Source organism: Osmerus eperlanus, chromosome 15, assembly GCF_963692335.1.
Source record: "Osmerus eperlanus chromosome 15, fOsmEpe2.1, whole genome shotgun sequence".
NCBI lineage: Eukaryota > Metazoa > Chordata > Actinopteri > Osmeriformes > Osmeridae > Osmerus > Osmerus eperlanus.
In genome coordinates, this window is record NC_085032.1 from 12,479,016 (window position 1) to 12,496,436 (window position 17,421).

The 17,421-nt window shown below is 45.6% G+C and overlaps 1 protein-coding gene across 3 annotated transcripts; it reads left to right on the plus strand.

The window, feature by feature from the left end:
* The first annotated feature begins 688 nt into the window (after positions 1–688).
* Positions 689–12,959, plus strand: dipk1c (divergent protein kinase domain 1C). Of its 3 annotated transcripts, none has more exons than XM_062479647.1 (6): positions 689–1,782; positions 7,865–8,146; positions 8,271–8,756; positions 10,672–10,836; positions 12,306–12,619; positions 12,652–12,959. In XM_062479647.1, the coding sequence occupies exons 1-5, from the start codon at positions 1,576–1,578 to the stop codon at positions 12,585–12,587; spliced, it is 1,422 nt and encodes a 473-aa protein (XP_062335631.1). In that variant the 5' UTR covers positions 689–1,575; the 3' UTR covers positions 12,588–12,619; positions 12,652–12,959. The 3 variants fall into 3 exon arrangements, with proteins under 3 accessions (XP_062335631.1, XP_062335629.1, XP_062335632.1); XM_062479648.1 differs by adding an exon at positions 4,830–4,905 and having other exon boundaries at positions 1,655–1,782; positions 12,306–12,949; XM_062479645.1 differs by having other exon boundaries at positions 12,306–12,959.
* The last annotated feature ends 4,462 nt before the right edge of the window (positions 12,960–17,421 follow it).

Here is a 17,421-nt window from a genome sequence, read left to right on the forward strand (position 1 = left end):
CTGCCCTATAGCTTAGACAATCACAGGACGAAAAAACCTGACTGTGTCTGTGCGTGAGGGAGAGAAAGAGAGACACAATTATTCTCCCCTGAGATTTCAGATCTAAAATTAGAAAGTTCAAGATTTTACATTTAACCTTTTCAAAAATGCATCTGATAACTTAGTTGTATTAAGCTCTACATCAAGGTTCTGGTTCATTCACAATAATTTTTTCTCTGCCAGATGTTTATTGCCGTTAATACATAAGGCAATTATCAGCATGCCAGGACCAGGGTGGAGGACTCACTCAATAGTACGAGCGTGAGAGAGATAGTACAAGAGAAAAATAGAAAGAGAAGGAACACTGGGAATGGGAGAGAGAAAGTTGGCAGTGCTCAGTACAGCTGCAAGGGAACTATGTTTCAGCAAAGTACTGCTGCCGTGGTAACGATGGAAAAGAGTGTTGTCTTGGCGACAGGAGGGGGGGGGGACAGGAGAAAAAAAAGCCAACACAAAAAGGGGGGGAAAGAGGGACGGAGGAAAGAAGTGAGAAAAGCAAGAGAGAACGAAGGAAATGGTAGTGGGCAGAGAGGGAATGAGAGATATAGGATACAGTAGAAGGTGGAGGGGCGAGAGAGACAGAGAGAGAGAAAGCGAGAGCGAGACAGAGAAAGAGAGAGAGAGAGTAAAGGGGAGGAGACACAAACTGCAGGGGAGTCTTCAGTTAGAGAGAATACTGAGAACAGTCACTGGAACAGGCTTGCTGTGCTCTCTCTCTCCACTGCTCAATCAACACACATGCACATACACACACAAACACACGCACACATACACACACAAACACACGCACACGCACACACACACACACACACACACAAAGACGAAGAAACGGGGTGGGGTGGGGGGGCTCTATGAGACTGACAAAGGAAGGAAACGGAATGGGGCTGAGCTCTCAAGTCTGAGCCTGACACACACAAACACACACACACACACACACTCGCACACACATACCCACACTCCAGTGGGGACTCCAGCAGCAGTAACAGCCAGCCAGCGAGCCAACCAAGCAGAGGGGGACAGGCAGCATGGTGATGTCGCTGGAGGGAGTGGGGCAGAGCAGGGGTAACCAGAGCTCCGTGTTCTCAGGTCAGAGACCCCCGGCACAGGCAACAGCAGCAGAGGCTCAGCCCCCGACGGCCATCACCTTCACATGGATCCTCCCCGCACAGACTCAGAGAGCTCCTGCTGAGGGCCGCAGCACCAGCTCCTGGTCCTGAGACGAACCCGACAGGGAGGCTTCCAAGGGGGGCTTCCAGCCAAGGCAAGAAGGGGTCTGACCCTGGGTCTGGGAGTGCCAGGTTTGGAGAAAGGAACTTACCAGCCCATTTGGAGGGACCAGGGTCTGGGCCAGACCTGAACAGCTCATTGAGTCTTGTTCTGGCTCATTTTTTTAAATCTGGATTTTGGACATTTGGAGGAGTGGGTTACCTGTTATGTAGTTCTGAGGGTCCAGTGTCTATGGGAAACCGGGATCTTCTGTATTGATTCTGGTTCTGGGAAGTCTGGTTCCGGTGTTTGCAGGAGCTTGACAGGACTATGGGTGATCCCCCAACACGGGGTGGAGCGTGGGGAGGCTGCGTGCTGCGCTGGCTGGGCCTCAGACTCTGCCGGAGGAGCACGCTGGTCTTCGCCCTGCTCTGGTTCGGCTCCTGGGTCTTCCTCAACGGCCTGGTTCTGGTCCACAGGACCTTCCTCTCTGACTACTGCACCAATGACAAGAGCAGGAGGATCTTGAACCGACTGGTAGGAACTCCATAACATCATTTAATTACATAATTTACTGAGGGAATGGATTAACTGATCAACTGTAATTTCACTCTCTGCTATCATTGAGTATGGCAAACCCCCCCGACACCCACCCCCTGCCCCCTCTTCTCCTCTCTACTCTCTTCTCCCCTCTACTCTCTTCTCCCCTCTACTCTCTTCTCCTCTCTACTCTCTTCTCCTCTCTACTCTCTTCTCCCCTCTAGTCTCTTCTCCTCTCTACTCTCTTCTCCTCTCTACTCTCTTCTCCTCTCTACTCTCTTCTCCTCTCTACTCTCTTCTCCCCTCTACTCTCTTCTCCCCTCTACTCTCTTCTCCCCTCTACTCTCTTCTCCTCTCTACTCTCTTCTCCTCTCCTATTCAATTTTCTCCTGTTCACCACTGGGTTAGAAAGGCTTTCTTTGTCAAATAAAATCTTCCTGTTAAATAAAAGATTGATCTGCTTAGATAACAATTTTCTCTGAGCAGCCATACAATCCACCAGCTATCTCATCTCATCGTTTTTCTAAAGGCTTATGGTCTCTTATGGTCAACTATTACACACTCTCTCTCTCCCGTCATCTGAGTCGCAGTTATTCTCTCTTTCCCTGCAGTTATTTATCTAAAGGATGACATTTAAACATGTCTCAATCCACCTTAAATGGAGCTAATGGAAACAATAAAACAGTATTACTTCACCTGCTCCGTCAGTTCCCCTCTGGTAAAACTCGCCATCCATCCCCTGCCAGATGGAGTAAAATAACTACAGAGTTGGAGAGAATAAATAACAAAAACATAGGAACTTTAAGTGTCTGTACCACACTAAATTAGTCTCCATGTTCTATTTGATTGGAATGTTCTTAAACACAGAGAGAAATGTGTTAGAGGTTGTGGAGAGTCAGAACAGGTACCAAAACCGTCAAAGGAGTTTTTGTTGCTGGAACAAAAGCCTTTCCTCCCAGTCCTACTTCCTGGGATTAGAACCTCGTAATGTTATTATATATCGCTTTGAGACCAGGGGATTACACTGTTTCCTGAGCGTGTGTTGAAACCACATTTCAGCCAGACACTTGTGAAAAAGGGCTGCAAAAACTCTCCAGGAAATCCAGAACTGGGGATTTAAACGAACTGAGAGGACTTTACAAAATATGTATTTACGTTTAATCAAACAGTTTAATCTAAAAGCCTATTTAATACTTTTAAGTTATTTTATTTATGATATTTCTTGTTTTTATTTACTTGATTGATCAACTATAAGCTTGTTTGTGAAAACAATGAACGCTTTATTACAGAACTATTTGACACCTGGAGACAGACATGCTGAAGTAATAGACGCAAGAATGGATTAAACTATTATTTTTAATTCTGCGTCCAAATCGTGGTAGAAACCAAAGATGTATTTTTGTGGTTTCCTGCGAACAGTCTATTCTCCCAAGGGGGACAAAGGGGTGTAACATTTAAACGTTTCCCCCCTGGTGAACCTGTCAAAACCTTCAAAACACTGTCAACAGAGAATGCAAGCATGTTAGGATCATCATGCAGACCTCTGTCTCTGGTTAAGGCCGCTGTCAGATCCCACCATGACCTGGCAGAGGTGACACCCTATTAAACCAAAAAAGGAACTAAAAGTACAGGCCTTGTCAATATAATTGGCCATCAGACATATTTTGATGATGTGTCATATTTCCATGTAACTACTGTAATTTCCTTTTTCCAACTGAAGCCAAACAGTATTTTCTAACACATGGAACAGTTTAAAAGTAGTTTTTTTTTTTGGGGGGGGGGGTCTTTTTTTTGTTTTTTACATTGAAAGAGACAGGAAAGTAAGTAAAGACAGAGTAAAATACAATAAAATACAAAAAAATTATGTAAATACATACAGAAAATGGCCCGGACCGGAATCAAACCTTGGCCCTGACATTACGGCTTTTGCCTCACCGGGTAGCACTCTACGAGTTAGATTGATCTAAATCAGCTGCTTGGAATTTTGGCAAGTAATCAAACTACCTTCAGATTGTTTTGGAGTGTAAGAGAATAGTTGACTTGAGGCGTCCATTGGAGCACGCTGGGGCAGAGAGGAACAGGAGAAGCTCGCCACAGGCTTGGGGAAGAAACAAGTCATAGAGAATTCATCAGGTTGTATTTCAATGGCTTATACAATACATGACCATTTATTTATTGTTTAAACAAATGGATTTATAACGACTCTTAATGCAGGGGTTTCTCACTGGTTGGGACGTCTTTAAGACATAAGTGCTGGTAAGCTACAGCCCAGGGTGCATTGCAGAACAGGTCATCTGAGAGGACAAAGCTCCTGGAAAACATCCATCAGAAGATAATGACACTGTGGATTATTCTCTTCAACAGAGACAAAGAGAGAACGCAGAGAATCCGCGAGAGACAGTAAACCACAACCACAATCACTCCACATACTTTCCAGACTTTGCTTTAAAAAAACGTTTAGTCTCATAGATGAAAAACACGAACACACAAACAATCAGACACAAACAAACACACTTAAAGACAGACAACCAGCCAGCATGGCTGCTTGGGCAGAGACAAGAGTGTGATGTGTGTGTTCCCTGGGGCTGTGTTAGGAGAGGGCTGTGGCAGGTTCTAGTGGCAGGCTGCAAGCCGCCCCCAAGTCACAACAGGAATCCACCCTTCCTTCCTGCGACACACACGCACGCACGCACGCACGCACGCACGCACGCACGCACGCACGCACGCACACACACACACACACACACACACACACACACACACACACACACACACACACACACACACACACACACACACACACACACACACACACACACACACACACACACACACACAGCTACACCCCAAATTGATCATTCTAATGCTGTGGAACTACAGTCCTATGGCATGTTTAAAACAACAAGAAGCTATTGAAAAGGATGTCTTTGAAAAGGCTTTATGTGTGTGTGTGCACGTGTAGGTGTGTCAGTGTGTGTGTATGTAGGTGTGTGCATGCGCCAGGCCTAAATCCATGCTATTTATTCCTTTATTCATGCACACAGACACAGATGGTGACCTGAGGGAGTGGAGGAACACCAAGGAGAGATGAATGGGAGTTCAACTGATGTCTATGTGCATGTATGTCTTTAAAAAACGATATATTTGAACATTCCCTTATCACAGTTGTTTAGTTATTTTGGTGGTTTGGGGTTCTTTGGATTGATATGACTGACTGACTTACAATACATTTAGTTCTCCCTTGTTCCTACCATGAAGTCTTCTGGTGCTCGTACTCACATAATTGAACACTGTCAGAAGAAAACAATAAAATCCAGGCTGTTCCTCTAGAGTCAAGGTTTCTATCTTGTTGCCACGGTTACAGTAGTTTGTACAGTTCAGTTCATCAGTGTCTGCGGGGAACTCTAACTTCTCCATCAACCAGGGCTCTGTTGTAGCCGGTTCAGGACTGGCCCACAGACGGCTCAGAAACCAGCAGGCAGAAAGCAGGGAGAGAGCCTCGGTGCTTCACACGGCTCTGCATGCTTGGCCTGGCCAGACAGCTGGACTCAACTGAGCCGTTGCTGTCTGTAATGGCTCTGTGTGTATAGAGTGTGTGTAATGTGGGGTCAGAGTGTGTGTATACCGTTGCCTGAGGGCGAAAGGGGGAGATGAGGGGTGGAGGGTCGGGTGTGGGGGGTTCATGTCCGGGCCTTGTTTCACTGATACTTTGTGTGAGAGAACTGAGCAGTTTCAGTAAGAGCGAGTTGAGCGAAGACCACTGTAGCAAGACATTCCAGAAATGCCAACACTTACAAGAGCTCTCCTTTCCTCTCCTCTCCTTTCATTTCCTTTCCTTTAGTTTTGTTTCCTTTCCCTTCTCCTTTCCTATCCTCTCTTCTCCTCTCCCCTTCCCTTCCCTTTTCTCCACTCTTCTCGAAACTGCTCGGTGTTGGACTATGAAAGGTAGACTGGTGTTATCGTCTTATCATCTCATGAAAAAAGATATGAGTGCCGTTCCTATGTAATCCTGTCTGGACCTGGGATTTAAAACGCACACACACGCACGTACACACACACGTACACACACACACGCACACACGCACGCACACGCACGCACGCACGCACACACACACACACACACACACACACACACACACACACACACACACACACAGGAATGCCATTAGTGATTTTATTGTGCCTTTTAAGGTTAATGTTTTAGATATTCAGATTAAGGAATGTTCTCTGCATTCCTTCACAACGTTGGCCAACAAAAGAGTTCCAGGCATTTTGATGGATGAGGTTTAAGTCACTTTTGCAGAATCTTAAAACATAAACAAGTACACAAGGAGAAGCAAAACAACCAGTGAGTTTTAAGTGCGGCTCTAACACTGCTAGAGCTGTTGGACCACTTCATCATGTTATTAGCTGTGTGTATGTGAGCCTTGTTTGGCAGGGCAGGCTGCCAGTGTTTGAGGATGTTGTAGTTCTAATACAGTGTTCGTTTATATACTTTTTCCGGTTGTTTTTTCAAACTCTCTCTTTTCTCTATGGTCCTGCTGACAGACGATGACACAGGCCCAGCTGAAGCTGCATGATCGTTGTTTAGAGACAAGTTTACTAATCTGTTACACTCCCACAGTTGCATGAGGATGGAAAAACCTACCCATCTATTACAGTAAACGCACACACACAGTATACTGTACAGTTTAAGCAGTACACATATGGTCGGCCAATCATGAAGTCACTGACTGACCAGGCCCAGGGGTGGGAAGGTCACCATGGGAACAGAAGCTGAGAACAGCTGCAATTATGGGATGCTCTGTGTGGGAAATCCAGGGAATTGAAACGGATGTGAGGAACTTGGCAGGCACCCAAAAATGGTGAGGGGAAAAAAGAGAGTGAAATAAATAAATAAAGAAACACCTGGTCTAGTCTGAGAGGAAGAGAGAGAGGGAGAGAGAGGGAGAGAAAGAAGGACAGGCAGATGTCTGGGGCCCTGCACCCGGGACCCACGGCCCCTGGGGCTGAGAGACAGGAGAACCATTAGGGGCCCAGGGAGTCATTACTGGAGGAAGGGGGCAAATTATCTCCCATATACAGATAAGGAGAGGCACTTAATTCTTTCATCTGGAGCAGCGAGCGTTTCAACTATGTGATAGAGGAGGAGGGGAGAGGACGGGGGGAGAGGACAGAGAAAGGATAATAAACTGTAGTGAGTGATGATGATAATGGACACCTGTTAAGAGCTAATGTGTTAATGCAACAGTCAAGATCTCAGTTGTGAACACATCCTGTCCCCACAGCTATAGCATTGAACATAGCCCAGGCAAACCATCATAACACACCATGGATAGGCAGGTCAGACCACTGAACATACTCTCTAATACAAAATAGAGGGTTAGCAGATTAACTGCAGCTGACAGCTGTTTACATTGTGGAATGTGGATACGGTGGACTTGAACACGCTAATCTCCATGGTAATCTCCATGGTAATACTAATGAAAGAGGACCTCTGGTTGAGGATCACCGCACTAGCACGGACAGAAAAAACAGGCCACACACACTCCATACACACACCCACCAGAGATCAAGTCTTTGAGGTAGAGTCCAAGTCCAGTTTCAAGTCTTTCAAAGCCAAGTCTAAATCAAGGATCAAGTCTCTTTTGGCACAACCCTCTGCATGCTGCGGCAGTTCAATTCCAAATCATTTCATTTGCAACTTAAGTGTAATTCATGCCTGAGACTCAGACTGGAGTCTTTATCTCTAACACACACACACACACACGTCTTGATGAATAACCTTTCCTTCCTAATCCATGTTGATGGGAACAGGAGAGATGGAGGGTGAGATGTGAACTCATCATCTCTTTTCACTCAAGAGGACATGAAAACAGAGAAATGAACAGCTCGTCCTCCCCTCCCCTTTTCCCTTCTCTCTTCCTTCTGGTTTGATACTGTAACACCAGAGCCTTTTAATGTTCAAGATCAATCAAATTTTTATGGTTAGGGTTAGATAAAAAAAAAAAGTATTTATGTATGGAGTACCTGTTTTAAACGTTTTTGTCTTACTGTGTGCATGTGTGCGTGTGTCCAGTGCGAGGAGTACCGGGAGGGTTCCTTGACGGGGGACATGTGTGAAGATCTGTGTGTGCAAGGCCGTGTGTCCTACCAGCGCTGCCTCTACTATGAGAACGGGAAGAAGGTGATCGAAGCCCGATGGAATGGTTCTCCCGTGGTTCTGAAGTCCAAACTGGAGAACTTCTCTTCCTATGAGCCCCTGGGACTGCTGGAGTACCAGGAGCCTGGAGAGGAGCTCTCCCCCCTGGACATGGTCTTCTACGCCACCCTGGAGATCAGGAACTCCCTCGGTCTGGAGGTCAATAGGCTGTTATATTCTCCATTTTATATTAAAATATTGTTTGTATTTAATACTTTTTATTAAATAAATATAGAATTTGTGTGTTTAGGCCTTCAGAAACCATGACCTCTCTCATCCTCAGGTTGGTAACTCTTCCCTGGAGAACCTGTTGAGCCAAGGACTTGGAGGAGCAGCAGCAGGGAGAGGAGCTGTTGGACGAATCGTAGGAGGAGGAGCAGGCGTGCGGTCATACAGCCAGGCAGAGCTGGCCTCCCTGTGGTCTCTGCTCCAGCAGGAGGAGTACACCATTCTCCGTGTGCTCCAGGACCTCACCCCCCACGTCGCCATGGTTACAGGCTCCTGTGGACACTTCTACGCGCTAGAGTACCTGTGGGCAGGACATGCCTGGGACCAGAACATATTTCCTCTGGAGGAGGTGTCTGTCGCTGGGGAAAGCCCCCCATCTGGAGGTCTTGGGTCTGGGAGAAGGTGGAGGGCCAGGGAGATGATTCACAGGATAGCGCTGAGCTTCCTGGACATGGTGTGGCACTTTGACCATGACTTCACACACAGGCTGCACCTGTGTGACATCAAGCCGGAAAACTTTGCCATCAGGAAGGACCTTACTGTGAGTGGAGTGTGTTTGTTTCTGCTATACAGAACCTATATTTCCAAACCTCCATAGTCTATTCGAAGAACGATATAGCAGACTATTCTGGTGTTCTTTGATTGTGAAAACAATGACAGGAGATAAAAGTTGGCTAGCATTATAGAATGTGTTTAACCCTTGTGTTATCTTCGGGTCGTTCTGACCCATCAGTCATTGTGACCCACCGTCGTATTGCGACAACTTTACCGCATACAAAAACAAAGTGAAGCATTTTCTTTTAACCGTTGGGCTGTCTCAGACCCCCCACATTGCGAAGGTTAAAAGAAAATTATTTTTATTTGTTTTTGTATTGGGTAAAATTGGGTAAACACAACGATGGTTCGTTATGAACCTTTGGGTCATGTGACCCGAAGGCAGCACGAGGGTTAAGGTGATTTATATAACAGAAAGAAACATCAATATACTGGTAGAAATAACTTCAGCGGATTAAATACGCTAGGATGATCAGAAGGACATGTAGGTTTGTGACAGCAAAGATGGTCTCTTTCACCTCGCATCTGTCTAGCAGAAACAGAAGTGTATGAGTCTGAGGACATGCACCTTTACAACCTTGTCAGCTGTATGGAGTAGTTATTCAAGTTTCTGCATATGTTTTAGATTCATAGATTATGCTGGACAGAAAATTTGATTGATATGCACCGTATTATCACGGCGACGGCGAAATAATTCCCAATGTCATCCATCTTTGTTATCAGGATCTGTTGGAAACAAACCAATGGAAACAAAAGCACTGTGCCAAATCGATTTTTTTTAATGTAAACAAACGAGCTGTTATTTTGTTAGTCATGCGTCGTTACGATACATGTTCGGACGATATCTCTTTTCAGCAGAATTTACATGTCTCTCGCGTCTAGGTGTTCCTTCTACGAAAGAGTGAATAAAAGAGAAACATTTTAGATCAGCAGTGGTGTTTTTGGCCAGGTTTTCGGTTTGACACGGTCTGAATTAAATTACTGTATGACTGAGTTCACTCCGTAGTTCAATAAACCTCCTGGCTTATACTGGAAAGCTCTACAAAACACGAACAAAGACGGCATTTAAGATAAAACCATAGGCCCGTTGTCTCTCGACATAATGTTTATTCAACTTTTAAAATGATAAACCTATGTAATAAAATATCTCCCTAAACTATTTCATATCAATAGAATAATGCAATACAACATACCAGATAATGTTTAATTTAATTGTGATTTGTTTATAGGAAATACAGAAAATTCGTGTATAGGCCTATTTTTGTGTTTAATAATATAGCTCTACTTCGTGTTATTCTAATTTATGTTCTCATGGAATATTTTATGGGATTATAAAACAATTATTTTTTTGCCTACATTTAATCGAATGGCACTTTGTTGGGAAACATATTTGACATGTCCTCCTGATCCAAAAAGATTAAATATATTGCCTGTATTTATATTCTAACTTCAGACCTCTCAGTTTCTTTAATATGATTCAAATTATAACTATGGGTTTCTCCTTGATCACAGAGATCAGTAGCGCAGAAGCTGTCAAATAGTTAGATATATGTTCTGACGTGTTCTACCATGATCTTCATAAATCCTCGTTCTTCAGAGAGCAACGTCTGAGTAGGAACGGAGCAAAAAGTATAGTTAAATTAGGAAAACACTCCACCATCCTTCCTACCATAAAATGTTAAATGTAATAAATGTTAAATGTAAACGGTTATACGAATAATACAGCATATAAATAATTGCACTTCTATAATATCTATAAAGGCTGTAATTTTGAACAACTATGAAACTACACCACAAACTCAGTAAAGTCTAATTCATGTAATAATTGTTGGTGTTTCAATGAGTCTGTTTTCAATTATAGAATTTCAAAATATCTCTCTTTCACCTGCCCCCCCCCCCAGGTTGTCGCCATTGACGTGGACATGGCCTTCTTTGATCCCAAGATGAGAGACCTGTTAGACCAGAACTGCAGTAGCCAAGACGACTGTAACTTCTTTGACTGTGCATCACGCTGCGACCTGAGAAAGAAACGGTGCAGCCGCCGTCGGAGCAACAGCAACCTGCAGGTACCTGAGGAAGGTTTCCAAACCTACGTAGTGTTGAAGGCGATAGTGCCGAGACCGAATCTGTGTGCAGTAATGTGGACTGGGAGGCTGTTCTCCTGGTTTAACGGCAGACCCGTGGGCTCGGATTGTGTTGTATCCGATTTGCTGTCCTTGCAGGGCGAATTAGAACCAGCTTATTGTTCTAAACTCAAGTTGACATCCCTCATCAGGTTTATTTATGTACGCCCACATTCAACCAGCAGATGATGAACGAGCTGCTTGGCAATGTCTGTGCTCAGGATTTATAGTCCTCCAGGTAATTCCTCTCACAGTTTAATTACAGAGCTGGGAGCAGAAGGGGAATGTTAATATGTAAGAATAACACAAAGGACACTCCGAGCACAGACCATACACTACCCATACAAGCCATGGACCATACAGGTTCTGAGAAGGCAGCACTACTGTGTAAATCTCCGCACACCTCTTTCGTGCCTTTTTGGTCCGATGGTGAACGCTCAACCCCTTGACGAGGAGGAGACTGGGGTTCGATCCCTCAGTTAGCTAGAGTTTCTCCCACTGTCAGCACCTCTGGTAACCTGCCTGCCGGTCTGCCTGAGATCCATCCCCGTCCCCTAGATAAGGGTTCTGAAGCACAATGGTAATTGGAGACTAAAGGCCAGGCCTTTATAGACAAGTCAGTATCATCACCATCCTCCTGCTTCTCTGGGAACTCAGCACCCAGCCCCTGAGAGAACCCTGATGGCCACAGAACACAGAGGGGTTCTAAACACAATGGTAACAGGAGAGTTTGGTGAGGGGGGAGGGGGGCAGGTTAGATGACAATGACCTTCTCAACATCATCACTGTCTGGCCAACACACCAATCACAACTCAGCACCTGGCCTTTGAGGTAGATACGAGGTAGCCAATCAACAGGCTGGTGTGGCTGGTTGTCACCGGCATCCGGATGCTGCGGAGAAGAGAGGAAAGGTAGAGTGGACGAGATAGGAGAGAGAAGATGAGGAGAGAAGAAAGATGGAGAGGACAGAGTAATTTCCAGACTGACCATATTGATGTTGATGAAAGACAGGAGAAGAGAAGGGGAGGGAAGGAAAAGTCGAAGACCGGCAGAATATGGGGATGTTGATGTTTTGCCATGACACCCTCGGGTCCTTTTGAAGGCCCCAGGTGTCTTGTGGGATGTGGAGACCTCCAGATCACTTATCGCTACCCCTAGTGACCCTGGTCTCTCTTTATTGTTCTTGACGCATGGGGACAATGGAGGGGCTTTGTTCCTTTATTGGTGGGGGACGAGTAGGGAGAGTGAGGAGGGGGTGAGAAAAGGCTGAGGAGGGTCAAGGAGACAGACGAGGGTCAGTATTGTCAGTAAGCTTCATACGCTTTTGTGATGAGAATATGACTGATGATGACTTCTCTCCTGTCCTCCTACCCCTCCACTTCTCCTCCCACCCTCTCCTGTTCATCCTCCAGGTGATCTGTGACAAGATCTTCAGGCCGTGGTTCTCTCCCACTCTGCTCGGGGCTAAAGCAGGGCTCCCCCTGCAGGTGGAGTTGCAGAAGGCAGTGCAGGAGTGCTCCGAAACCGACCGAGGAGAGGAAGAAGAGGAGGAGCAGAGAGGGGAGAGGCAGAGCCAAGACGTCCAACAGCGTCTCCATGACATCCTGACACGTCTCCTCAAAGAGGGTGCAGTCACAGATGAAGGCGGGGCTACAGAAAGGACAGGCCACGCTCACACGTCGTTAAACTTCTGATACTGGTGCCTTGGTGACTGGTGCCTTGGTGACTGGTGCCTTGGTGACTGGTGTTTTATCCAACTGGAGAGACTATGAAGAAAGTCAATTGGCGATACCCTGGCATCCTCTGCAGTTGGTAGGCAGACAATTCTGACTGTGGTCAAACTTGAATCGTTGTCTCCATGTTACGCTACATCAGTCGCAGACTGAAGACTCACTAAGATATTTTGAACGTTGTAGCAGAATGTGATAGGCTTTAGTTATCGGAGTTAGAGGGGTTAAATGCAGATATTTAAGTTAATCTACAAAATAGCTTTGTACAGTTAACTTGAATAAATACATACTTCCAAAGAACTTGTAAATAGTTTGGTGCGTAGATTTCTCTCTCCTCTCCTTCTGTTCTGGAGTTAGTTAGCATCCAGTAGATCAGGGCCAGATGGACCTTCCCAACACAGGAGAAGGTCTGAACAGAACCCCTCAGCAGAGTGGAAGCATTAACACGTATCACGAGCTCGGCAGGGGGAGCAATGCATGGCGAAACGTCAGCAGTCAGAAGGGGCATTCTGGTCTGAATTAGGGCCTTCTTTTTGAGTAAAACTCAAATGCATTGTACACAAAACAGTGTGCTATGTTCCTCAGACACTCCGGCCGTGTCCTTTGCCTCTGCACCAAATGCCTGCACTGTGCTCTGCGCCCTACATCGAGGTGAACAAAAAGCACATTTTTCATTGTGTCCCCGGCTTCACTTGTAAAAATCTATGTGACAACATCAGGGGGGGGAAGAGTCGATACATCACACCAATCCACAGGGGACGAGGCAGCTTGGGAGGACAGGATAAACCCCCTGTGTAAAATGAGTGTTTTTCTGTGCTGTGACATTCAGATGCCCTCTCCAGTTGTAACTGTGCCAGTGACTCAGTCTCCAGCCGGACCTAAACATTGATACCAGCAGCATCATAAAGCTGGCGTCTGGGGCCTGATTTATAGGCCTCCTACCCTGACAGTAAACAGTGAAAATGCCACTCTCCCCTGTTGTAAGAAACGAGACGTGTAACTGTTTAAATGTTGACCTAACGGAAGATTAGTTACATTTAAACATTCTAGAATTATTGTGGGGGAGGTAGGGTCTGGAAAAAAAGGTTTTCTGTTGGCTGAATGTTTCATTAACATCAGAATCTGTGTAGTGTAGCTCCAGAGGTTATACTCACAGAGAGAGGAAGATGGATCTAAGATGGATGGAAGAGATCTGAAAATGGAGCAAGTTTGAAACATGTCTTCTTTCTCCACAGATATCTGTTGTTTTATACAGTAACAGTGTAGACACAGACCAGTGACACACACACACACACACACTGAGGCCACAGAGTGACACACACACAGTGACACACACACACAGTGACACACACACAGTGACACACACAGTGAGGTCGCAGGCGGATAGACAGCATACAGATGTGCAGGAATTGGGCCCGTTCTTCCCAACTCTTTCTGACCTCAACACACTGGGAAAGGTTAACTTTGGGGTGGGGGGGGGTAGTGAGGAAGCAGGAGAGGAAAATTATAGAGGAGTGATGGTTTGTAGCTGGATGTAGAGAGCTGATATCGCCCTGAAACCTCAAGGTGATATATGTTCGGGGGCGGGCTAACCAGTCTCACATGGCCAGGCCGCCCTGGTCTGGAGCTCTTTAGCTCTGCAGATCTGGAAGGAATTATCTGGGTTCCGCCCAGAGCGCCCCTCCAGCTATAAAGACACATATAAATCATATATTAATGTGTGTCACAACCCGCTATAACACCTCTCCCTTCTCATCGAAGATTCTTCTAGACTGTAGATTGTCTGGAACAATGTTCGTGTGCTGGCATACATATACACAGAATTGGATGGATCGAATCTCCCTCCCTCCCTCCCTCCCCCACCACTAAACACACCTCTCATCTCCATGGGAAATGAGTCAGCCCTGCCAGGTGATTACCTGGTCCCATGACCTAGAGGTCAAAAGTCATGCAACTGTTGGTGTACTGTTACTGTGCCCCCGAGGCAGGCATCCTCTGTTCAGCTCTGAGCTTGGGTCCTGGTCTGGTCATTGTGGTGGGCCCAGGGAGACTAGACCAGGGTTCAGTTTCACAAGGCCACAGCAGTACATCTGAAACACATTTCTTTCAATGAACTCTGCAGAAAATCTCTTTTCAATATGAACGCTGGACTCCTTGGAGCCATTGGGTTGTTACGGTGATTTCACCAAAGGCGCTTCAAAATTTGATTTCCTTGTTGCCTTGACAACGTGTGGTACATTCTGAGATTGAGCGCAGGTATGTGTACTGATATGCATCTCCCGTTTTCGTGGTTATATGTTTGTTATGACAACAGAGCTGAGAGCTATGCTGAGAGCTGATGATCTAAGTTGTTTTTCATCACTGTGAAAAATATTTCTGGTAAACTGTATCATAACATCAAATCAATATAAAATCTCTATGTTAACTATGTCCCCCCCACACACACACATACATACACCCTTTCCAACTATCTCTCTCTCACTATCTCTGACCCCCCAAGCCTTCCCCACGGTACACATTCGACACAAACAAGTAGCAGTGATGCTGTTTTCAATCAACAAAGTGGTTTCTTATCAAGACACAGTTCATCATAAGGAAGAGTGCATGGACGCAAAGGGTAATTCATCCTAATAAGCAAAATGAGCTGTCTCAAAGACAAATTCATCTGCTCCTTCACATGATCCCTGGCTGATGATGAGAGAGAATAAGTAAGGAGACCAAGGCCCTGGGCTTCTAATTAATCAACCTGACTGAATTACTCTTCTGACTATTCGAGAGAGTAGGAAAGAGAGATAGGGGCTTAGATAGGGGATCCCACTGCTTAAGCGTTACATAAAGCTGTAAATATTAACTTACAAAACATTTGCTCCTCTCGAGAGGAGACCTGTGGATGAACACCTGTGACGAACATTCTCCACAACACTTTCGGCTGGACAGGTGTTTCTCCTCCCAAGTGTTCCCAGGGACCATGCAAGCCAATTTCATACACATCAAACTCGTACATTATTGTGACATGTTCCCCAACACCTGTTCAGTTACTTCGTGACTGAGGTTCAATTCCTGGCCACAGACACACACAGGCGAGCTGAAGCCTGGACAGGTGCTTCTCCTCACAGTGAATGCTCTAAAGTTACCATTGAAGCAGATTCAACACACAGGCCCCTTCAGTGTGAAGAATGGAAACCACACAATGACATCTTACCGTTGGAACTTCCTGGTTATGGCTAGGTCTCACTCTCTCCTGCTTTCTGATTGGACGATAATGAGTGTGCTGGCCGGAGGCCTGGCTGAGATTTCAGAGTGAGATTAATCTGCCCACGGCAACTGAGGATAACTAGATTTACAATCTGATAACCCCCACAACCGCCGTGGTTAGGAGGTGATCGTCACGGTGACGTTGCCCTTCCTTCTTTCACGTCTTGCTGGAGAAAGGCGATCAGGGGGAAAGCATTCCCCCGGACTGGACCTTTTAGAGCACTTAGTTTTCCCCCCCCGTCTGTCGTTGGGAGCTGAGGGAGGGTGATGAATTAGGTTGCGTTCCTGAACAAGGGGACTGAGAACAGGACTGGAGGTTTTCATGGGAAAATACACTGGGTCTGTTTCCAAGTGACACTGGAGCATTAAGTACATTTGTTTCCTCCTCCGAAGAGAGAGGGGGTACTCTCTAAAGCAAATGAGTGTATTAAGGTTTTAGTAAACAACATTTAATGGATGTGCTCACAACATGGTAATGATTATATACAAAATTGGAAATTTTACCAATGCTATGTTTCCAGAGGTATACTAAGAATTAACAGTGGAGGAGAGGTGCAGAGGAGTTAAAGAAATCATACACCCCTTTATTGGACCCCTCTGGATAAGAGCGTCTGCTAAACGACTAAATGTATTGGCTCTGTGGTTGAGAGGCAGGCGCTTATAAAACATACACCAAATGAGAAACACTTTCCTTGTGGACAAAGCTTAATAAAGTTAAGGTAGCTCATATAGGGAACTGCTTGTAAAGCCAGCTGGGCCTCTCTTTTGAAAGCTTTCCCAATACAATAACCTCAGAAGTCTCAGAATCTGCCTTGATCACCAGAATCACTGCTGACATTCTAGAATCCACAGGGAGTTGATCAATCTGCTGCAGTAACAAATACAAACACACACACACACACTTGTCCTGTCTTGCCTGTGTAAACATCCAACACACAATGTAACTATTAGGATGATCTTAATCTCTTCTACGGGAGTTTGTCCCTGAAAAATAAAAAACAGCGGGTGTGGAAGACGGCATGTCTCCACAACAACCCGTCGGATGATGAAGCGAGAATGTCACCAGACAAGAGGCCAGCAGGTGATTGGCTCTCAGTCGCCTGAGCTCGAGTCCTGATTGGGCCAAAGTGTTTCTGTCTGGTGGCCAGGACTACTTCTGTGTCTATCCTTGCTCCAGATTCCAGGTCAGTCCACAGTGGGGGAAATAGCTGTTTCGCTAAGCAACCAGCCAACTCAAAACAGGATAAAAAAAAGGAAAGTGTGATTTAGAAAGACCGGAGAGAGAGGAGTTGAAAGAGATCAAGAGTTTGGTGTGAGAGACAGGTGTGGTGTAATACCAGCATAGATCACCACTTGCTGACAAGGCATGTCTATTATACTGAATACACACACACACAGACACACACACACACACACAGAGCAGGGATATGGGGGTTCAGACAAGTTGGACACAAACCAGTGGCCAGCATGAGGTCATGATGTCACCAACTGGGAATTCTAATCTTATGTACTCTGTTGGACACACACAGGCCAAATTCACCAC